The following is a 24,699-nucleotide window of genomic DNA, read 5'->3' as shown; positions in this document are numbered from 1 at the left end:
ACTCTTCATCCATTCTGGAGTTAACCAAATGCTGTACCTATTTTGAAAAGAAGCAAGGATAATTCTGCTTGATTCTCTGCATTTAATGCGTATGCGATGCTTTTAGAAAGAATTCTGTATTGGGGCTAGAAGCCAGCAGTGGTAATAGTGGGGTGACAGGTTATGGTTATTGAGTCTGACAATCTAGTTCTTCTGCCTGCTCACCCCACACATTTATCAGCCCCTGCAGCCCTCTCTCATCTCCTCACTACCTCTGTGAGACTCTCAACTCAGAATGATTGGGTGAGTTGAATTCTAAAAGGATTAACCTTCACCTAAGCCCCATGGTCACTGCACTTTCTTCTCCTGGAATATTAAAGAGGAGAACGCAGAGGTCATTCGTTCTGGTCAGCCAGCTCCTGGAACTCTGGAAAGAAAACCTGAGGAGTTTTGGCCTAACGAATTAGCCATTTTCTTTTAATTTTTAAAATTATTTTTAATGGTCCTAAATTTAGGTTCTTTATAAATTGGGTGGTGGGAATCACTTAGCATCAAAAAATGGATTGCTCTTGGGGGAAGGTTTACAGAAGTAAGACAAAGCTTCCAATCTTAACAAAGAATTTTTTTTCTCACATATATCCCAGAAATACTGATATTCAATTGATAAAATCCCCTCAGGCTTTGTCACACTATCCAGTATCCAATCCTAATTTCCTAAAACAATAATATATACAATTACTTATAAGATTTCCTATGATGCATGACACTAAGTGCTTAAATTAAATTCTTCTCTATAGCTCTGTTAACAACCATCTTTATTATGTGTGTTTTAAAACACTCTTCCACACGCATAACGGAATGACTATTACATCCATTTCCTCAGATTACTGTTCTCAAAGTATCATTCGCATAGCACATTTTTAAAAAATAATTTTTACTGTTTTTGAGATAAAATTGACATAATGCATTGTGTAAGTTTAAGGTGCATAAGGTGTTGGTTTGACACATTTGTGTATTGTAACAGGATTACTACCTAGTGTTATCTAACACATCTGTCATGTCGCATAACTATCACTTCTCTTTTGTGGTGGGAACAGTTAAGATCTAGTCTCTTAGCAACTTTAAAGCTTATAATACAGTATTGTTGTGTATGATCACCACGCTGTGCATCAGATCCCCAGAACTTACTTACCTACTCATTGCGTTTTTATACCCTTAAATATCTTAATTCTCCCACCTCCCAGCCCCTGATGATTACCATTCTACTCTCTGTTTTTATAAGTCTGGTTTTTTAGATCCCACATGTAAGTGATATCACAGTGTATTTGTCTTTCTGTGGCGTATCTCACTTAGCATAATGTCCTCAGAGTCCATCCATGTCGTCATAACTGGCAGGATTTCCTTCTTTCTTGTGGCCATGTGTAATATTCCATATATATGTATCCCATCTTCTTTATCCATTCATCCACTGATAGAGGGTGAGGTTGTTTCTGTATCTTGCCTGTTGTGAATAACAGTGCAATAGACAGAGAAGTGCACATATCTCTTCTATATCCTATTTTCATTTCTTTTAGGTATGTACCCGGAAATGGGATTGCTGGATTGCTGGATACTAGGGTATTTCTATTTTTAACTTTTTGAGGATCCTCCATACTGTCTTCCATGATGACCCCACTAATTTACATTCACCCCTGTAGTGCATAAGGGTTCCCTCTTCTCCACATCTTCACCAATACTTATCTCTTGTCTTTTTGATACTAGCCATTCTAACAGGTGTGAGGTGAGATCTCACTGTGGTTTTGATTTGATGAGTGATGTCAAATATCTTTTCATGTACCTGCTGGCCATTTGGGTGTCTTCTTTAGAAAAATACCTATTCTGTTCCTCTGCCCATATTTATTCAAATGTTTATGTTTTGTTACTGAGTTGTAGGAGTTCCTTACGGACTTTGGACATAACCCCTGGTTCGATATATGGTTTGCAAATATTTTGCCCCATTCTAGATGGCCTTTTTTTTTTCTTTTCATTTTTTACTGTGCAGAAGCTTTGTAGTGTGATGTAGTCCCATTAGTTGCTTTTTACTTTGAACTGCCCATTATTGTAGCAACATTTTGGTAAAGTTTATCATTGACTTAAGGTCAATGGTTTTATTTTTAAAAGCATTAAATGAGGGTGGTGTGCCAATCTTGTTGAGGCTCTCCCATATACCATCTGGGAGAACTTTCAAGACTGCTAATTCACAACCACGCCTTGAGGGTCATGACTTCTCAGGGATAGTTGGAAGTGTATCTCTGATACACCCAAATACTCAGATGCACACACCTAGATACCTGCATGCAACATGCACGTGCACACACTTGTGCACACACATGCACACACTCATGCACAAGCACACACACTCATGCACACGCATAGAATGAGTGTAGCATGTCATGGGCCTCCAGATTTTGATCAGCCACCTTCCACCCACCCAGGACTTCAAGCATGAACAGGTGGGGATAGAGGAGGCAGGTAACTCATTTGCCCCCATTCTTCTCTCTTCTCTCCCTTCCCCAGGTGCATAAATTTTCACTCTCAGAATAAGATGAATGATAGATTCATTTAAAAATAAATCTTCGTAAATACATCAAGTTAATTTTTAATTAGCTGATGAATTAAAAATAAATATTTAAAGCATTTATTTAAAATGAATTCAATACAACTTGTCTTTGGTTTGAGCCTTACCCATGTTCAGGGATTGTGTTTTAGGTCTAAAGATTAAAAGCAAATGAGGGATCATAGGAAAGACTTGCATAGCCATAGGCAATGTTTGATTTTATCATGATTTAAGACTTAAAATTATTAAAATACATTTTCTGTCAAACTGAGTTTTTTAAAGATATCCTTTACCTCTTTTAGGGAGGAAAAAAACCCCACAATTACCCTCTATTAAAATAAAGTAAAGTATCCAATGAAAGTAATTAAGATTTTATTAAAGAAATTTTAGTAAACCAATTACTGCTCATGAATATGGATAATCTCAAGGAAAGGAGCCACCCTGTGCCTGAAATAAAAATAAACTATATTTTAAATATATTTAGTATACATAATTAGTTATTTAAATGTCTTCTCAACTAAACCTACCGTCAAAATTATATTTGGAACAGTAATAATTTTATACTGTAAGGGAAAGCTATTGAATACACATAATTAAAGGAAAGATGCCATAAAACAATTTTATTGGAGATTTTAATCTCAAAGAAATTAACATATTTTCATTGGGTAAATTGAAATTTGCTAGTGACCATCAACCAAAATACTAAAACATCTTTATGTTACTTTCAGATAAGAATAAATGAAGTAGCTTGCATGGACACTAAATACCACTGTGAATTCAGTTTATTCCACCGTTTTTTCACAAATGGAAATTTTAGTACTACCTTGGCTAATTTAGAATTATCAGGGAGTTAATAAAAGATAATTGCCCAAATGAAGCATTAGAGATAAGCCTTCTAATGCTAAATTGACTAATGTTTTTTAGTGATACAAATTTTTCTCTACTAGCTAAAAGTAGAATTTCTGTAGAGTCAAGGGTTATAATCTCATTGAAGTAACATTTTGTATTCTCATTTGGATTTATTATTTGTAACCTCTGCTATTTTATTTCTTTAAATCATGACTTCATTTTGCCACACTGTAATATTTAAGGAGTGTACAATGCTTGGAGCACCTGTCATCTTATAAGGGTCTATCATCTAGTTATTAATTCTTTTATTTATTTAGCACCTGTTTGGTAAGCACCTAATATGTGTCAGAGCATAGTCTATGTGCTGTATGTGTTCTGTATGCTATGAACACTCAGACAGACCCCTTGTTTTCATGTCATGGCCGGGACCTTGTTGTGGGGAAGAATAGTGAGCAAAGGGCAGAAGATCAAATAATAAAAAAGCATGGAAAATAGGAAAATTAAAATAGGAGATCTGATAGCAAGTGTCGGGGAAGTAGTTTAGAATGATCCAGAAATGTTTCTCTGAGTTTTTGCACATTTAAGGTACATGTGAGCAGAAAGAAAGATCAGCCTTGGAAAGGTCTGGAGAAGAATGTTCCAGGCTAAGAGAGCAGTAAATCTAAGAGATCTGAGCTACAAATGAGCTTGTGTGTGTTCAAGGAGAAGAAATATGGCCATGTTTGCTACAGTAGAATGACTGTTACAACCATGGAAGGACCCTGAGTGTAGGGACATTTTGTTTTATTCAGTAATGTAACCTCAGCACCAAATAGAACCTGGCATCTAGGTCCTTAATGTGCGTGGAGTGAATAAATGAGTGAGTGATTCAGGACGAATTTAGAGATGTAGTGGAACTCCTGACCATGAAGCTGTAAGAAGAGGTTTAATTTTATTTGAAGCATAGCAGTATTTTAACGGGTTGTGTGGTATTGAATGTTGGCTCCCCAAAGGTGTCCATGTCTTAATTCTCAGGGCCTGTGAATGTTATCTTAGATAGTAAAAGGGGCTTTGCAGATGGGATTAAGTTAAGGATCTTGAGATGGGAAGGTTATCCCCAATTACCCAGGTGGCTCAGTGAGATCACAACAATCCTTATAACAGGGAGGCGGGGGTATCAAAGTCCGAGAAGGGAATATGATAATGGATGCTGAGGTCAGAGTGAGAAGGGCCTCAAGCCAAGGAGCACAGGCAAACCTTTAGAAGTCAGAAAAGACAGGGGCATCTGGGTGGCTCAGTTAGTTAAGCATCTGCCTTCAGCTTAGGTCATGATCTCAGGATTCTGGGATCAAGCCCTGCATCCCTCCCCCCGCCCACTCCTGCTCTCGTAATCTCTCTCTCTCAAATCAATAAATAAAATCTTCTTTAAAAAAAAGAAGTTAAAAAAGACGAGGAAGTTCTCTTAGAGCCTCCAGAAGGAGCACCACCCTGCTGATCTGTTTTAGACTTAAGACCTACAGAATTGTAAGATAATAAATATGTGTTGTTTTAAGCACTATGTCTGTGGTAACTTGTTACAGCAGCAATGGAAAAATGAAACAGGATTATTCCACATTCAAGAAAGTGGACATTTAATAAATTGCAAACATGAAGAGGGATACATTTTTAAAAGTTAATCACTCAGAGTGCTCCCTTCAGCAGCACGCATACTAAAAAAGAAAAAAAAAAAGTTCATCATTTATAATCTAAATCAAAATGCATTTTTTATTTAGTTGCAGTGTTCAGCCGGATCCTCCTTCCTAGATCTTCTGTTCTCTCACAATACACTTTATGAAGAGAATAAGAGAACAAGTGGATCTAAGTTATAATGACAGGGGTAGCTAAGAAAAAAGTGTTGGGGGGGGGCGGGAATGAGTCCAGAGACAAAGAGAAAGGGGAGGAAGGAGAAGGGACCCCATACAGTGTCTGAGTGTCAAGAGTCCAGGAGTGACAAACCTGGGTGGTTCTGGCTCAGCATCCCCCAGGGGGCTGCATCATCTGAAGGCTTAGCTGGGGCTGGAGGTCCCACTCCCAAGGTGGTCTTTCCATGGCCGTTGGCTGGAGGCCCCGTTCTTTGCCACATGGGCCTCTTCAGGGCATCACTTGAAGGTCCCCCCAGTATGAGAGCAGGCTTCCCCTCAACAAGCAATCCAAGATAGGGCTTGGAGGAAGCCACAGTGCCTTTTCTGTGACCCAGCCTCAGAAGCCACCCACGGTCACCTCCACCATATTATGCGGATCAGAGCAAGTCTCTAAGTCCAGTGCTCATGCACAGGGAGGAGGATTGGGCTCCACCGTTAGAAAGGGATGTCAAAAGAGAGAAGAACAAAAATGTTAAACCAGCACAGAAGAACAGAAGAAAGAGGAAGGAGTGAAGAGAAATGTGAGCAGAACAACCATTTCTTCATTTCTTCATAGAGAATGCCCTGATTTGGTCGTTTTTCTCACTAATCTCTCTCCCGTCTGCCAGGACTAATGGATGTGTGTCTGTCTGTCTGTCTGTAGCAAGACAGCTGTAGAGTTCTTGGCTGTTACCCACTTTTGACTTCTGCCAGGCATGTCAGCGTTTATCTCCAACGGCCCCAGAAACTTGTGGTTCTACACTCAAGCTTGTCTCTGTGTCCAGATAATCTAACCAAACTCAAAGTTTTGAGGGCTCCCTGCAACCGGTTGACGGAATTCCCCCCAAAAGAAATTCTGCCACATTACATCCACTTGACCAAGTCGTCACCCAAGCAGAGGTGATAAAAGCAGCCTCTGATCAGAGGTCCACCGTAGCTCTCATGGGTCAGGAAGCACTTGGGGGTTGCAGATGTGAAGTAATATAGAAAGTTCAGAGATGGGGCAAGCGCTGTGATAAGCTCTCTGGAATGTGAAACACGGATGGAGCCAGCCTGGAAAGATGCAGCGAGTGGGAACTAGGAGACTCCTGTCCGCGCTCGGTTCTCAATGAGCTTATCCTAGTTAATTAATGAGGGAAGTAACGGAGAGAAGAGCCCAATAAAGAGTTATCTTGGACCATCTCCTTTCCATCTGTTCACTTCTATCAGATATTAGATTAGACCTTTACATTTCCTTTGATTTTCCCCTCTTCTGACCTTTTTTTCTGATTTTTAGAAACCAGTAAGGGCGCCTGGGTGGCCCAGTCAGTTAAGGGTCTGACTCTTGATTTTGGTGCAGCTGTGATCTCAGGATTGTGAGATTGAGCCCCGCATCTGGCTCCGCGCTCAGTGGGAACTGTGCTGGAGATTGTCTCTCTCCCTCTGTCCTCACCACCCCCAACACCATGCTCACTCACTCTCTCTCTAATTAAAATAAAAAAGAAAACAGTAAAAACTGCTTTATTATCCTAGAATGCCTTTAGATTCTTTTAAATTCATTGCATGTAAAAATGCAAAAATTTCTCTTTTGCTATTTAGCTTTTAGAGGAAATGTATTTTACAGCAAAACACGCCACCCATATTTTAGAACATTTACATGCCCTAATTTTCTTTTTTTTTGAAGATTTATTTATTTATTTGGGAGAGAGAGATCATGAGCAGAAGGAGAAGCAGACTCCCCACTAAGGAAGGAGCCCAATGTGGGACTCGATCCCAGGACCCTGGGATCTTGACCTGAGCCGAAGGCAGACGCTTAACCAACTGAGCCACCCAGGTGCACCTACATACTTCAGTTTTCATGGATTGATATTTTCAAATCAGGATTTCAGAATGAAAAAATCTGAATTTTCTGTCTGTATGTGTGCATAGTATACGTAGAAGAATAGACATAAACCCTTGAATGTGGTACTTTGTAAAGTTACTTTCAAATACTGGGATAGATATTAATTTCATTTTAATGTGCTTTTTAAGTTTGCAAATCTATTTTATTAGAAAAAAGAATTTTCACTAAGATTGGAAATGAATGTATTTTGATTATCTAAAATTTAATAAAATATTTCTTAATTGAATGAATACACAGCTTTATATATTATTTAAAACAAGATAAATGTACATGATAATATTGTTAGCATTTCAAATCCATCTGAATCAGAATATATTTTGGGGCACTTTCTGTGTACTACTGAGCATTTTTTGTGTACCCAACTTACAATACCAACGGCAATGCAAACCTGCACACAGAAATTTATAGAAAATGGTCTATATGCTAAAGCAGGGTGGGGAAAAATCTTTCTGTAAAGGGCCAGATAGTAAATTTTTTAGGCTTTATGGGCCATATAGTCAAACTATATTCAACTCTTCCCTTGTGGGCCATAGACAGTATGTAAATAAACAGGCAGAGCTATGTTCCAATAAAACTTTATTTACAAAAACAAGCAGGCAGGATTTGCCCTCAAGCCAACCCCCTGTACTAAAGGATTGATTTATACATAATGGGCACCAAAAATATTTTATTTCCTTTGCATTTACCTCAGTAAAATTCCCAGCAAATGTTATTTTGAAAGACAGTTGAAAAGAGTTTGTCTTGGGGCGCCTGGGTGACTCAGTCCGTGAAGCGTCTGCCTTCGGCTCAGGTCATGATCTCAGGGTTCTGGGCTTGAGCCCCATGTCGGGCTCCTTGCTCAGCAGGGAGCCAGCTTCTCTGTCTGTTTGCTACTTCCTCTACTTGTGCTCTCTCTCTCTCTCTCTCTGACAAATAAATAAAATCTTCAAAAAAAAAAAGAAAAAGAGTTTGTCTCTACAGTCATATTTTTACAGAACCAATGTAAAACTCTCCCTACGGTTATGAACAATCCAACATTATCAACTTTCAGATTAATATTATTCATGCCCTTGATAAGTTCAACATATACCATGAAGGTACTAATAAATTTCAGGAATACCTGTGTTCTGTTTGTTCTATTCCTAACACAATAGACGAAACACAATCTCGTCTTAAAATTTACTGAAAGCTTATTAAACAAGTAAGATGGAAGTTGTGTTTCTAAAGATAACCATGATATTTTATTCTCAGTATCTGCAGTGATAATGTCTACTTAGATTAGTCTTGAGAGAAAGTACAATTTTTCTTTCATAAAAAAGTAGACTATAATTCTGTTTCTTTTACCTTTATGTGTTCTGTTTTGAACAATAACAAAAAATACCTTAAAAGGGGGAGGATATGTACTATGGTGAGCGCTGTGAATTGTGTAACACTGATGAATCACAGACCTGTACTCCTGAAACAAATAATACATTATATGTTAATTAAAAAAACTGTTTTAAAAAGAAAAAAATAAAAACATTTTCAAATATTATAACTTCTATGCAATACTGATGAGTTTTTCTAAACTTGATCCCATTTTAAGGTTTTGTTTAAAAATATTTAAAAGCCTAAAAAATTCCACCTGACCTAAGACCTTTGCTTTTGCTCTGCCTACATTAATGATGGTTATAGTCTGTCCACTGCAGACATGCTCTCCACTTTCTGCTGCTCTCTGTCCTAGTTACATAAGGAAGACCAATCTCTGGGTCCTCCACGAGCATTGCTTTCTGAGAAAAACTGACAAAGCTGTCACAAGTGACAGTAAATTTAAATTCCTTGTTGATCCTGTTGTCATCAGACCTGGTTCTGGATTTTCATAAGGTCCCGCGTAATGGTGGCTGGTTCTAAATGGAGGCCAAGTCAATCCGACAGTCCATATGTGCATATTGAGATCTGGGATAAAACCAAGATGTCCTACTAGTTTGTAGCTCAGATAACTTTCACAGCTCTTCCATCTTGGTTAGATTTTGGATACTTGGTCCCATTGTATTAATAGTAAACAGAAGTCTGGTTGGTATTCTCCATTCAGATCAGATCTCCAACTTGTTACTCATCATGATGGCACAAAGACAATCATAACACAAGTCCTCTGCCCACTTGTCAGATTTTTACAGCGCCCCTTCAGTGGGTTCTCACAGGTGTTAAGGAATTAAAGATATGCTCTAGGACATGTGCTCATCCTCTCTTTGTCCGTCCTGCCCATGCTGTTAACTTGATGAGGGAAAACGCTTTGGAAATGAGAAAAAAAGAGTGGCCATCCCAAAGCTCTGTGTATGTGTGTCTTGCAGGAGTCCTTTGGAACCTCTCATCTTGCGACGCACTCAAAATGCCAATCATCCAGGACACTCTTGCAGTGTTGACCAATGCCGTGATTATCCCCCATTCAGGCTGGGAAAATTCACCTCTTCAGGATGATCGGAAAATACAGCTACATTCCTCACAGGTGCTGCGAAATGCAACTGGATGCCTAAGGTGAGTCCCATCCTGGTGGCCCTCCTCCTGCTGTCATTCACTTTGTTTCTCTAACTTCAACCGCTGTTTCACTGAGGATCACAGTGTCCCAGAAAGATGGTAAAGGAGGATAAGAAGCTAGCAAAAACCATTTCTAATGAGGTACTAAGGAGGGGTAGACATCTTCCACTGTTAGTTTTTTACTTACTTAACATGTTTTCTTGGGTCTTGGGCAAAAAAATAAACATTTTCATTCCCACCAAAAATAATTAGTTTTTTAAAAGACAATAGTTCACAGTAATTTCCTGTGTTATAATATATTATGCATATAGAACAGCCAGGCAGGCCAATTTGTTGGGGGAGGGCCTATGGCATACACATAGGGATCTAGTTAACTGCCATCGCTAGTTAGTTTCATTTTTTATTTTTAAAAAATTTTCTCTGTGACTGCCAGAACTATAATTGCTTAGAGATAACTTCTTAATAAAGTCTGTTGTATGAAATGTTTTTTTAAATAATGAAAGTAGCAAGTACGTTCTAATTCTCTCTCAATGCATTTTTGCAAAAATCATCCCCCAGAAACCTCTTGAGAAGCCTTAGAATCATCTTTACTTTTGTTTAAGTTTTGCTCTTAGAAAAGAATGTAATAATCAAGATACAGTTTTTCCCATCTCTGGAAACTGTGCTCCCAAGGATACTGTATTTTGTACCAAAGTTGGAAATCTCTGCTGGATAAACTTAATGATGAGATGAGGGCAAAAGGGTGACTCAGAAGAACACCCAGTCAAATAATCTATATTTCAAACATAAAATGTACAGAATTGTTTTAGCTGGGCTGCCTCAAAGCTGTCATTTCTCCTACAGTTGATTGGTTTCTAGGTGCAAAAACTAGTCTCTCCTGAGGAGGAACAAAATCACTTTGGTGACATTAATAATAATTATCTCATGAATATTTATAACAATGCTCCCAACTTCCAGTCTTGAGAAGAGTGGCGTGTTTGTGTAAATGTGCGTGCATAGAGGGAGATAAAGTGAGTCTGCCTCCATAAATATCGACATGTATTCACAGACAGGAATAGGAAATCCTCTAATGATTTTGCTTTTCCTCAAGGTCACAAAATAATGATCTTTGGACATGATTTCTCTGGCAAAGCTTTACCATAAGCCAAATTTACAGTTCTCCAAAACTCCCTGTTGAGACATTTATTTTATAACCTCGTACATTCTGTTATCCTTCAGAAACCTCCTGCCCTACCAGAAGAAATATAACTCCTTCCAGAGGCTAAAACTGTAGACACTTCTCACTTTTTATACCTGATTTTCTTAGTTCAGTTATTTGCAACTATTATAGGTAGTTTTTTTTTTCCCTCCTGAGCATCTTTGACTTATAGAGTTGAAAGAAAGAAAGAAAGAAAGAAAGAAAGAAAGAAAGAAAGAAAGAAAGAAAGAAAGAAAGAAAGAAAGAAAAAGAAAAGAAAGGAAGGAAGGGAGGAAGGAAGGGAGGGAGAGAAAGAGGAAGGGAGGAAGGAAGGAAGGAAAGAAGGAAGGAAAGGAAAGAAAAGGAAATGGTCTATTGTTCCTGATCATGGGAAAAGTGCCTCAGAATCAATTGTAGAAGTATGGTCAGTAAAGACCTGGTTAACTCTGTCAGTTAAAATTCTCTTTGAATGATACAGTAACATAATTACGCATTCAAGGTGTTTTGATTAATGGAGGTAGCCCACTGCCCTTAGCGTACATTCAGCACCATTTGATGAAAAGTCAGATGAAGAAGCTAGACCGCGTAGGTTCGTGAATCCCCCTGGTAGGTCATCTGGCTGAGTTTAGCATCTGGGCTGTGACCTAGAGAGAAGGTTGGTTTGTTCCCACACACAGAGGCTTGGCTTCAGCTGTTGAATGTGGCAAGGAGCAACCACAACATAGGAAGCAAAAAACTCATTTAGAAAGAGTTTCATGTAGCCAAATTGGGTTTTCTTAGTTAAGATGCAACCAGGTTTAGGGGTTTATCTCTTAGTTCTGAGTTACCTTGTGATTGGCAAAGCAAAACCCTTCAATATATGGTGAATACTTAACTTCCCTCTTAATTCATTGACCCTCTGCCCTTCTACAGAAAGAAATAATAATCTCTCCCCTTATTTGAATGTGTTCATGAATCATTCCACAGTGATGAGCAGTTTGAACTAAGAGAGGAAGAAAATAGCCTTGGGGAGGGGCTAAAATGCATTTATTGAATACTCAGTGGGTACAAAGTTTCCAGAAATTTCTACTAATACTTGGCACTTAACTTACAACCAGTGTTGGCAACACACCAGAACAGTCACAAATGTTTTTATCATGATGGAAGATTCTAGATTTTAATTTTTGAGGTTATATACATTCTTGATTTTTCTGAGAAAGCCTAGCTTTTTATTTACGTTAAAGAAATTACTTCTTGTGCTGTTCCTGCCTTTCAACAGTGTTGTCCATGAGCATTTGCTGAGAGTCTGCTGTGTGCTCGGGAGGGACCCGGAAGGTGGAAATAAACAAGGCCCAGCAAAAGTCCTCCCAGAACTGCAGAAATGATTTGAATATACTCCTTAAAATGGAAATTAACAACCAGATTGTCTCAGTTTATAAACCAGATCTGGGCTGGTACCTTTGCAAGGAACATTTTCTTCTATCAAAATATTTAGAAAGAATTTGGTGCTTTGGTGCTTCTTAAAGAAAAAAAAAAAAATCACAGCAGTTGTCCTTGTCTTTTTCATGTACTAAATATATATTGTATATAAAGTGATACAGTGAATTCCTACCCAAAAGGATATAGTAAGCTTGTATAACATTTGCATACTTTGATCTGGCCTATTAATTTATAGCTTTGATTTTGAAAGTTGCCTAAATTGTGTAAAATGCTAAATTTGCATGTTATAATTCTTTTCCAATGCGTCTTGACCACCACTATCATATTCCATGAAATCGGGCTAGAACGTTAAGTATAGGATTCAGGACCTTGTTTAGCTGGTAACCGAGAACCAGCTGCATTTGGCCTACAAAATGTATCTGCCCGCTCACAGGTGTGTAAGGAATTCAACAGATGACTCTGGAAGGAATGGTGACTGAGTTGGTATAAACCACCTTGAGTGTCACAGCACGCAAACAATTCAGTTCATTTCATGTGATTTCTGGATATTTCACTGTGAAGGCAAAGAAAATTAGTAACCTTCAAAAAATAACGTAAGATATGCACACAATATTTCTTATTCTCTTCCTTTTTTAGATCTTATTAAAGAAGCATTTTTAAAACTAAGGCATTATTGTTGAGGACCATCCGGTTGTATTAAAATTCTTTTCAAGTATTTACTTTTATGTATTTCAACTTCTAGGAATCCTCCGTAGCCTTTAAGGATCCGGAGTTACATATAATTCAATCCTTGTCATAATTATACATTTTATGAATTTATTTTGAGAGTGTGATTTTCTCATTACCATTCATTACCAAATAACACTTGGAATTTAAAAAATTACAAGTAGCAACGTACATGAGTCACTATTTAAATATTTTTGATAGGTGAGATGTCAGTTAAATTTAATTCAGCTAGCTGTCCTCGGGTGATATTTTCTCTAATACTGAGTTTGAATGGAAACCATCCTTTCTCATGAATTCTAGAGAAATCGAAGAATGGAGCTGTGTGTATGTTATACGTGTGCACATGTGTGTGTTTGTTCATTCCAAGGTTTGACCCGGCAACATACTTATTAACTAATTTTATGCATTGTCAATAGAGACAAGATTTTCAAATAAAATTAAATGAGTATTTTGATGTGTAAAATCCCTGTCTTCCAAGGACCAGAAATTTCTGCTTCAAATACATCGCTTGTTCTTGTATTTATTGTATGTTCAATAGCTCATGGTTAGTAGGTTGGGAAGCCAATACTTGAACTCACATCCTGACTCCTGGTCCAGACCATCCCACTATTTCCACACGGAGAGGAAATACAGTGTCCTGTGAGGTGACAGGAACAGATCTGTGCTCAGAGCGACACAACCAACTGAGCACCCAACTGGCGATGGACTTACTCCCCTTTGTGTTGGCTCCTTTACTTTGCTTCTTGACAGCTCCTGAGTGGCATCCTCTCAGCCAACATCCATCCGTTTTGCCTATAGTTGCCAACTGTCTTCCTCCTCCTCCTCCTTTCTTACTTCCCATTCTTTTCTCCTAAGGCCTCAAGTATGGAGTGGGAGGCACCTGGAGAGTTAGTCATGGAGCCCCACATCAGCCCCTTCTCTCCACCTCCACCTTAAATCTTAATTTAGGCAATTAGTCAGAGCAATGGATGCCTTTTTTTTTTTAAGATGAGACTATATTTTAAGACATACCCTAGATAATAAAGTTGATGTTATTTTTCCAATACTCAGACTCCTCCATTCTCTTACTGGTCACTTAATTCTCTTTGACTGATGGCTCCACTCTTTTCCCCCGGTAGTATTTCCTACCCCAGGTGGCTTGCAGCTCCAGTAAGAGCTTCTGGTAGGTAAAAGTAAATTTCTCTGATCACTAATGGAGAGCATTATTCTAAATTTTTGTTCCTGGCAGGATTCAAACTTGTTTGTGTCATTTCAGGGTGGGAAGCCAAGGTTAGGAATTTCAGCAATTACTATTCTAAAAGAGATCACCTTTTCATCTTTCAGAAAGAAAAAAAATATTATAAATGCAAATTGTACCACTCGTAAATGTTCAAAAGCTTATCAGAGGGAAATTTAAGTTAGAAAAAAAGCCTAAGCCTTCCTAAGCTAAAATCTGGAACGCTAACGCTGTCCAACCTTTAGATAATTCCATACAGTCCTAATAAACTCTGTCCAGTTTCTCAAACCTTCTCTTTGACAATATTTTGTACCAATATCGATGGTGGTACCAACCCCACCCCGCCAGCTTCGATCCCGGGACACACTCACGGGGAGTGTTCCAAAGAGAAGAGACTTTTTGCCCTTGCCTTCTCTAAAAAAGCACAGTAAATCTTCATGGAAAGATATCATATCATGTTGACATAGCAAAAATGTAAGCACATATGAAATATAAAATGAAAAGTTAATGCCCTTAGTCCTTTTCCATTTAAAATTCATTTTGGGGTAGGAAATGGAATTTTTCAAAAGCGAATCTCCATTTGTTCCTGAAGTATCTATCTGTCACTGAAGAAAGAAGATAGAAATGGAAAAAAAAAAATCTCTTAAATTTTGTTGAAGGAGCGAGTTGATAAGAGTGGTGGTGACTGGATGGTGGGGCTCCAGGCGGCAGGGGCAGGTGGGGTCAGCGGACATGACAGCTGCTGGTGATTAGCCCGGGTCAGGCTCCATCTCCGAAAGCTTCCTTCTGCCAGTGTCCACCCTGGACACACACTTACCCTCCCCTTCTTCCTCATCTCTTCCTCTTTGCTGATGTTTGTCTTTTGCTCCTAATGCTGCACAATTTAAGCTTTAATTTTAAATAAAAGCCATTTTAAAATATGGCCTAAAATAAATGTGATAAAATGTTAGATAAGGCTTAAGCCGTAAGGATGCATGAAGTTACTGGGTTAGTTCTTTTTCTTTCACCTTATGATTAAGGAGTCCTCCAGGAAACCACTCTCCTTTGGCCTAAATCAGGCAAGTCAGACCTTGAAAGAGATTCAGTTCTGTACTCACCATTGTTTCACTGTACAGTGTATGATCAAATACTTTTCCTAACTTCTGGCCAAAATAATCACCTTCAACCGATATGCGTATTGACCAACCACAACCTGATTGCTGAACAGTGAAGGTCAGACTGGCTCAGCCTATGGACACGCTCATTTTGGCTGAGATCATTGTAATAGGTTAAATAAGTGCCCTCCCCACCAAAAAAATTTACGTCCACCAGGAGCCTCAGACTGTGACCTATTTAGAAATAGGCTCTTCGCAGATAAAATTATTTAAAATTTAAGATGAGGTCATAATGAATTAGGGTGGGCCCAAATCCAATGGAGGATGTCCTTATAAGAAGAAAACATACACGCTCAGGAGAAGGCCATGTGAAGACAGAAGCAGAGATTGGAGTGGGGCAGGGATAAGCCAGGGAATGCGCGGGCATTGCCGAAGGCCACTACAAGCGAGGAAAACTCGAAGAAGGATTCTTCTCCAGAGCCTTCAGAGGGGACATGGCCCTGCTGACACCTTGATTTTGGACTTCTAATCTCTCAAACTGTCAGAGAATAAGTTTCTGTTGCTTTAAGCCTCCCTTCTCCCCCCCATTTGTAGTACCTTATTCCAGCAGCCCTAGGAACCTCCTACAGTCACCCTAGGAAATAGTCCAGGGGGGGCCTCCAAAGCTGCAAATAACTCAGAGAAGCTGCCCATCCCCAAACAGTCTTCACGCACAGGAACAAACCACCCAGATAGGGAGCTGTTGTTTTTTCTCTAGGCCATCATCCCCTCAGGTACAAGGCCAAACATCCCTTGCACGGGATTGGGTTCTGCAAGCCTAGGTGTGGCTGCCTCAGCCAAAGGAGGTTCACCTGAAGCCTCTGGACTACATAGTTGTAAATAAGCATCTCCCCATACGTCGCTCTGGTTTCTGTGTTTTCTGCTTCTATTTATGAACCCACATCCCATTTCCTCCAGTCTTTAAACTACCTTCTGAAAGTTCTGCAGATCTGTTCGATGCTCTAAACAGCCAGAAGTCATTCTGGGTTCTCAAGCAGGGCACGTGACATGAAAGAAGGATCATCTAAGGAAGTCAGCTCCTGCAGCTGAGTGCAGAATGAATGCTTTCTAGATTTCGCATGAAATACGACTGTGTTTCCCATTTAAAATATCACAAATCAATATCCTAAAGATCCCTATCGTGGCCATTGTCATAATTGCAGACTGAACTATAGGTGAAGCCTTGCTGAGTATCCTTTTTTTTACCATTGAATCTGCCAGCTCAGTAAGACAACTCCAATCTATTACTGTATGGCTGAGTTCCATTTAGTCATGCATGCTTAGGACTCTATCTCCAGCCAAAGTATTTGCATAAGGCTGGCTTTGCTAACTTCCACAGCTCATTTCCTAGAGCCGCTGAGTCATTTATTTATTTTATTATTCTATTCCCACTTCAACATCTTGTCCTGAAGGACAACAATATACAACCCTAATTTTTCCATCTATCTTGTGTACACGAGACTGTTATTAAGCCCATCAAAGGAGCTGCACTGCGCCTTTGCTTATGAGTATAATTAAACTCAGACCCTCAATTAGTCATTTTAACCCATATAATGGATGAGCACTTGATCCCATGGAGAGCCACTAATTCTGGAATGACCTTGAGAAAACCCGTTCACAAAGTAATACTAGTGATAATCACACTCCGGCTGGGAAGCTCCAAGGACATTTATTTTATCTGGTTTACCTCTTGCATTAGCCACAGGTGAGAGGAGGAATTATTATCACTTTTATGTTAAGTTCAGTTGGTTGCCAATATTATCCGACCATTAAAATAATCTGTTTTGCTGCTGCAACTTACTCATTCCATAACTGAAAGCCTCTGCCTCCCACTCTCCTTCACCCAATTTGCCCATCTCCCACACCCTGCCCTCTAGCAACCATCAGTTTGTTCTCTGTATTTATGGGCTAGTGGTTTCTGCTGTTTTTGTTTGCTTGTTTGTTTAGATTCCACTCGTAAGTGCACTTATATGGTAGTTGTCTTTCACTGTCTGACTTACTTCATCATAGGGCATATAGTCAAGAAAAAAAAATCTGTTTTAAAAATTTTTCTTTTTAGCTCTTGTATAAAGAGTTCTGGATTTATCCCAGTCTTGTGTTGCAGCTGAACTGAGGGCTCTTTATTCAGGGACTTAAAATGGAAATGACCATGTCTATGTGGATGCTGTAAACAGAGGAGAAACACTCACCCACTCACACTTGGTTTTCCCACACCTGGCCCTAAAGCAGATGATATTCCTCACCTGAGCAGCTCTCTACTTCCGATCACTGCACCTATTATGGATGCAGAGTGAATGGTTTTCTTGAGTCAGGACACAGCAGTGAAGGTCCTCTTTGGAGGAAGGGAACAGAGTTGGGGGGGGAGCGACAGAAGGAGTAGGGGGTCTTGGGACCCCATCAGAGGGGAGAGTTGGGCTGCCCATCTCAGCACCTCCCTAGGTGACAAGGACTTCAGTCCCCCATGGAGCACCCCAAGCTTCTAGCTCACTCCGTGCCACGCAGTCGGCATGGTTTATACTCTAGTAGTTTATAATAATAGGTCTATTTTCTATTAATAGATTACAAGAATTTTATTCTGTATTAGTTTGCCACGGCTATCATTAACAAAGTACCTCAGACTGGGTAGCTTAAACAGCAGAAATGTATCTCCTCACAATTCTGGAAGTTAGAAGTCTAAGATAAAGATGTCAGCAGGACTAGTTCTCAGAGGCCTCTCTCCTTGGTTTGCAGATGGTCATCTTCTCGCCATGTCCTCACATGATCTTCCCTCTGTGCCTCTGTGTCCTGATCTCCTCTTCTTATAAATCTCCATGTTGGGATCTCCAAATGAGGCATCCGCAAGTGGGGCACTACCTTTGAATACCACAGGCTCTAGGGCCTGGCTTTTGGCCTTGCCTGGTCAGAAACTGGACCTTAAAGCTGCAATAGCATCAGGAGGAAATTAGCTTTGGTTTAGCATCTGTGAAAAGCCCATTATAATGCTATGCCTCTTTAATATGCATGCTGTTTGATACAATTGTCCCTATAATCTAGTGAGGTAGGATTCCCTATCCCATTTTACAGATCAAGAAGCTCATGCTCATAAGGATAAGAGTAGCTTGACCCAAGTCATACAGCTAGTAAGCAAAGGAAAGGTGATAGAAACCCTGGGTTATATGAGCTGGGTTCCTCCCACCTCACCATGTTTCATTAGGCAGAGACAAGGGAACAGCCCAAGAACACCTATGTTTCTTTACACTGAGACTAGGATGCTGGCTCAGTACAGATCCTAAGAGAAGCAGACACGAAGACAGAATTAGCAGTCCGTGCAAGGTATTTAATTAGGAGCAACACTGGAGAAGACAATGGGAGGAAACCAGAGAGCCTGGAAGAGCCTTCAAACCATGATGCAGCAGGTCTGCCCCCAAGTGAAGGGGAGCAGAAAAGAAGGAAGGAATGTTGGTTGGTTGGGTGAAATTGTTTTAGGCTCTCCAGGAGTTCGACAAGACCACTGGAGAGTTCTTAAGCCCAAATCATTCTTCCAAGGAGTCCCGCATCTCCCAGAACCAGGTTTGCCCTGTACTGCTGCTGAGCTGGGTCACTGGCTGGGGGCACCATGGTGAGTAAAGCTGGAGCATGAAGGCAAACATAGCGACGAATCTTAGGGCACAGAAGCTGGACCATCATCAGTCAGTGATGCTCCTGCAGTGAGAGATTTGAGTGGGTGCATTTTTATGGACATTACATAAGCCTAATCCTTTACCAGTGCTTTCTTTCTCTAGAGGCTAGGCACTAAGAAGTCACCATACAATCAGAAAGTTGCTTGGTGATACAGAATCCAAACAAGAGGAGTTCGTTACATTGACTGAAAGTTTCATTCTCTCAACATCTATTCTTCTGAGTCCTTACTATGTGCTTGGCTCTATGGTAGGCGTGGGGGCTGTAAAGAAGAGCAGATAGACACAGTCTATGGAGTTTGCTCTTGAAAGCAATGCATAATGTCATTTAGACAACCTGATTGCATCTAAGTCTCATTAGGCTGCCCCAGAACTGGAAAGATTGGAGTGTGTCTCTCCTAAATCATGCCTCAGAAGGCCATATTCTTTTTTTCTTTTTCAGTATTTGCATGGCTAACCTAACTCTCTCTTACCAATACATTCTTTCTTTACATATAAAAAGCTGTTTACTGTTAATTGATTTACTCTTACATCTTGTAGTCTTAAAGCTTTCTCTCTCTTAGGATTTTGCATTCTTGTTTCTTTTCTATTAGGAAAAGTCTGAAAAAACTTCATTTTTTAATTCTTTCAGAAGACAGATTTATGCCCCAGAGGACTAACTATAATTTTGCAAAGTTCTTTCTGGCATTTATGTTCCATGAAATAGTAATAGGGATCATTTCTCCCCAAACATTGTTTTGTTTCCCTAAACTAGAAGTGAGACTATAATGATTTCACCTTAAATATAAATTTTTAATGTAAGATACCCTATCATGCTATTTCTTCCTCAAGTTTCCACAACTTATTTCTGCAAAATTTGATCTACTTAATTATGAAAATTTGCAGAATCTAACTAAAACTTGTTTTGAATTATTTATCCTATAATTTGATTGCAAATGTGGGCTTCTTTTAAAAGGACAAGCAAATGTTAAATTTTACTTTTTCAGTATGAGTAGTCATTCTTCCTATTAGAATATGAATATTCAAACCTTTCCATTAGTATGAACAAATTACTTCCTTTAAAAAAAGATTAAATAAAAAAGCTTAGTTAATCCCCAATTGGTAGACAATGGTGTTTAATATTTATCCCTATAAAACATTGGGTTGTAGGGTGTTAACTCCCTGATAAATAAAAAGCAAATTGCAAGAGCTGGATCATTCTTCAAATCCTTCATAACTTCCTGATATTAAAAATATGATTTTTCCTCCTGCTGCCCTCCCAAATTATACTACATTGCATCAGAAGTAGCTTCCCTGGAGGAGAAGCAAAGAAACAAGTCTATTATCCATAAATTGAAGAAGAAAGAGCTCACCAAACAGTTTCACTTACAGACTAATCCTCTCCAGTATTTCAACACATCTATTTTCATACCATTTCTCCTTTCCCTTTGCAAAGTGGCACTTACTTTAAAATAAATAAAGCCAGCGTTTGCCAGAGTTGTGACAAAATAACCAGAAATGAGGACAACTCATAGGAGAAGAAGCAGAGCATGTGTGGAGGTTAGCCCACACCCGGTGGTGATAATGAAGATCTCCTGCTTGCAGTTCCAATTCCTCTTGGAGGAAAGAGAAACATAACCAGTGAGAGCCATGCATAGCGTTCTCCAAAGTACCAGTGCAGAGATCAGGCCTCCCACCCCCCATCCTGGGAATTCCAGATGCACAACTCTGTTCTCCACAACCAACTTTGAAACCCTTTCGCTCCCCTCATTCTCTTTTCCTTGAGTCTAGGTGATCCTTAATTGACCAAGAATATTTGAAGTAAGTTTCACGTGTCCTTTAGTTGACCAAGGGACCCTGAAAGAAAAGAGTAGGAAGTGTTTGAATCACCATCTTATTCTCCCTTGGCCCCCTTTCCTGGGTTAATGACTTCCTCCTGTCACAGGGCCAGCATTTGGAGCTGTCCATGACCATTTGCTTCAGGACATTTGACAGGCAGCTGTGGGTCAAGGCTGAGCAGGATGGCCCATTCCCTGGGTTCCTCTCCATCGCCCTTCCCTTCGGAGCTATGACAGGGAGGGCTGACAAGCGGGGTCTCTGATTCAGAGAGCTGTGGCAGTGTGGGGGGATTACAGGAAGCAGAGGTACAGGTAGGGTGAATAGAAGCACCCCTTGGTCCCCTGCACTACATCATGGAGCTCTTGGTTGCCCTTCTGTGGCAGGACCTTCACCATCTCCTAGCAAGTTGTTTGTTCTAGAAAGAGAGAAACTGGGGAAGCTACTAAATATAAAAACCATCATTTCTTCATTCTTATTGGAAAGTCCTTGTTCTGAGCTGGCAGAAGATTCTGGAAGTACTAACTCACATGTTTTCCTGAGGCAGAGAAGAGCCAAAGGGAGGGCAGCCCTACCTAGATTTCGTGCTTGGTCTATATTTTCTTGCCTCTGCAAGATTTAAGCAAGAGAAGCAGTTGTTAGTAACTGCTTTCACGCTGTAATGGACTGACAGCTTTCAACGCTTGATTTTTAGGATACATAAATTCTTTTTTCAGTTTTTCAGTCTGCTAAGGAAAAGGACAGACGTGTCAAGACTTCAGATTAACCCTATGTCCTTCACCATTGTCCCATGGAGGTACAAATACATCATTGTTCCCCATTAACAAGCACTCAACCGGCAAGGAAGATGCTGTGCCGAGAATGCACTGACTGGAGCTAATGAATCCCAACAACCAATTACCTTTCTCTTAAGGTAACTTATTACCAGAAAGTAGCTGTGTTAGCACCAAGATTTGATGTGAGACTGGCCGTCCTTAGGAAGAGACCAGCTGATTAGTCATCCCCCATCGTTCTCCGTAATAGTCCTGTCTGGACTTTTGTGTCCAGACCGTTGTTCTTCCCAGGGTTACATTTGCCCTGACCTGATTTTGGGCCAACAATGTAATTGGTAATTGCAGGCTAATTTATATAAACAAACGAGGGTCCTGCTCAATGAAAGCATTGTCATCATGATTGGTACTTACTGCTCTAAGAGCTCTCTATTTGGTACAAGTTTGGGTCAAGTGGTTGGAGCCAATGGAGCTTAGTGCAAAAAAAAAAAAAAAAAAAGATTATTTCAAGTATGAAAAAACCATCCTGTCCTTTTAAGTCCTGCCAGGAAGCATGGTTGATGGTGTCTTGCATGGAATGAGTGCTCACATGTTTTAGAGAAAACTGGTTTTGTCCTTTGCTTAGAATCTTGACAGGACCTGAAGGTCCTTCTCCTTAGCATCTAAGAAAGCAGCACTGGTAAGTCTCTTCCTAGAACAGAAAGGAACCTTACTTCTTTCTCCTCTGCAGGCAGCACTGTCATCCTGACTAGCAAACATGATTAAATGTCATTTGTCCTTGACCCCTGTCACTCCAAAGCAGCCGAAATGGATTAAGAGGCCAGTGCCCCCCAAATCAGATGGAACCCAGGGTCCTCAGCGCAGACGGGCGGTAATAGCTCACAAAGGAGCTGGTGCTGGGGCTTATTACCATTTTTCAGGGCTCGCTCTTATTTGAGGGGAGATAACTGAAACAGTTATCCTATTGTTTCCTTTCAAGCACCCAGCCAAGATCCCCGGCAGGCTTAGACAAACACCTTCAGAAGGGGGGTGAGGGGGGCGGGACACAATACCTCAGAAAGGCAAAGCTGTGGGTCTGAGGTAAAGACAAAAACCCCCTTGGAGAAAGGGAATCCCTTACCTCTCACCTCTCAGGGCCTATAAGCTTCCTCTTTTCTTTAGAAACTTTTTACACTCTGAAGGCTTTAATTCAAGTGAAGCCAAAGGCCAAGACACACAATGAACCATGAAGATTCGATTACCCTGACCCACGGTCACTCTGCCTGACAGCAAAAACATGTCCCTCTACCCAAGGAGCCCCTTCTGTCTGGCACTCAAGGGAGCCCCCATCTCCCCAGCATTTTCTCCCCTATTCTTTTTTTTTCTTTCATTTAAAAAATTTCAGGCACAATGCACATAACATAAAATCCACCATTTAGAAATGAACAATTCAGTGGAGTTTAGTACATTCACGACATAGTGCCACCACTTCTATCTAGTTCCAGAATTTTTTCATTTCCCCAAGAGGAAATTCTGTATTTCTTAAGCAGTCACTCCCCATGCTCCCTCCTTCGGGCCCTGAATTTCAATCCAGTTAGGTAACATACAGTGTGGCACTGGTTTCAGGAGCAGAATCCAGTGATTCGTCACCCACATCCAACACCCAGTGCTCTTCACACCGAGGGCCCTCCTGAATGCCCATCACCCAGTTACCCCATCCTTCCGCCCACCTCCCCTCCAGCAACCCTGTCTGTTCTCTATAGTTCAAGGTCTCTTATGGTTTGTCTCCCTCTCTATTTTTATCTCATTTTATTTTTCCTTCCCTTCCCATATGTTCATCTGTTTTGTTTCTTACATCCCACATATGAGTGGGGCGCCTGGGTGGCTTAGTCGGTTAAGCATCTGCCTTCAGCTCAGGTCACGATCCCAGAATCCTGGGCCTGGTTCTCCCTCTCCCTCTGCCCCTCCCCCCACTCATGCTCTCTCTCAAATAAATAAATTAAATTAAATTTTTTTTAAAAGCACCCAACTCTTGGTTTCAGCTCAGGTCATGATCTCAGGGTCATAAAATCGAGCCCCACGTCAGGCTCCATGCTCAGCATGGAATCTGCTTGAGATTCTCTGCCTCGCCCTCTGCCCTTCCCCTCAATTCTCTCTCTCTCAAATAAATAAAGTCTTCAAAATACAGTTATAAAAAATATTCCACATGAGTGAAATCATACGATATTTGTCTTTGACTTATTTCACGTAGCAGAGTACTCTCTAGATCCATCCATGTCATTGCAAATGGTAAGATTTCATTCTTTTTTATGACTAATATTCCAATATATATATATATATATATATATATATATACCACATCTTCTTTATCCATTCATCAGCTGTTGGACATTTGGGCTCTTTCCATAATTTAGCTATTATAGGTTACTCTGCTATAAACATCAGGGTGCATGTGCCCCTTTGAATCAACATTTTACTATCCTTTGGGTAAATACCTAGTAGTGCAATTGCTGGATCATAGGGCAGTTCTATTTTTAACTTTCTGAGGAACCGCCATACTGTTTTCCAGTGGGGCTGCACCAGTTTGCATTCCCACCAACAGTGTAAGAGGGGTCCCCTTTCTCTGCGTTCTCTCCAACATTTGTTGTTTCCTGTCTTGTTAATTTTTGCCATTCTGACAGGTGTGAGGTGATATCTCATTGTGATTTTGATTCGTATTTCCCTGATGATGAGTCATGTTGAGCATCTTTTCATGTGTCTGTTAGCCATCTGGATGTCTTCTTTGGAGAAGTGTCTATTCATATCTTCTGCCTATTTCTTAACTGGATTATTTGTTTTTTTCGGTGTTGGGTTTGATGAGTTCTTTATAGATTTTGGATACTAACCCTTTATCTGATATGTCATTTGCATATATTTTCTCCCATTTCATAGGCTGTCTTTTAGTTTTGTAGATTGTTTCTTTTGCTGTGCAAAAGCTTTTTATCTTGATAAGGACCCAATAGTTTATTTTTGCTTTTGTTTCCCTCATGGCCTAGATTATTTTCTTTTTCTCGGATTATTTGCCTTTTCTTTTGTCTTTTTATTTCAGAAACAAGTTTTCTCTTCAGCTGCTAGATTATTAAGGCCATTTGTCTTTATATCACTCTGCAT

General features: G+C 40.0%; 1 protein-coding gene across 5 annotated transcripts in view; it reads left to right on the top strand.

Moving 5' to 3' along the window:
- CTNND2 (catenin delta 2) overlaps positions 1-24,699 on the top strand; it is an 887,227-nt gene that overhangs the window by 709,733 nt on the left and 152,795 nt on the right. For all 5 annotated transcript variants that reach the window (XM_032415368.1, XM_032415365.1, XM_032415366.1 and 2 more), the window contains one exon: positions 9,475-9,658. In XM_032415368.1, the coding sequence (XP_032271259.1) occupies positions 9,475-9,658 (184 nt within the window). The remainder of the gene's footprint in view (positions 1-9,474; positions 9,659-24,699) is intronic.

This window comes from Phoca vitulina, unplaced genomic scaffold (genome assembly GCF_004348235.1).
Source record: "Phoca vitulina isolate PV1807 unplaced genomic scaffold, GSC_HSeal_1.0 scaffold17, whole genome shotgun sequence".
NCBI classification, from domain to species: domain Eukaryota; kingdom Metazoa; phylum Chordata; class Mammalia; order Carnivora; family Phocidae; genus Phoca; species Phoca vitulina.
The sequence above is the reverse complement of the archived record's forward strand: the minus strand, read 5'-3'. Positions and strand labels throughout refer to the sequence as shown.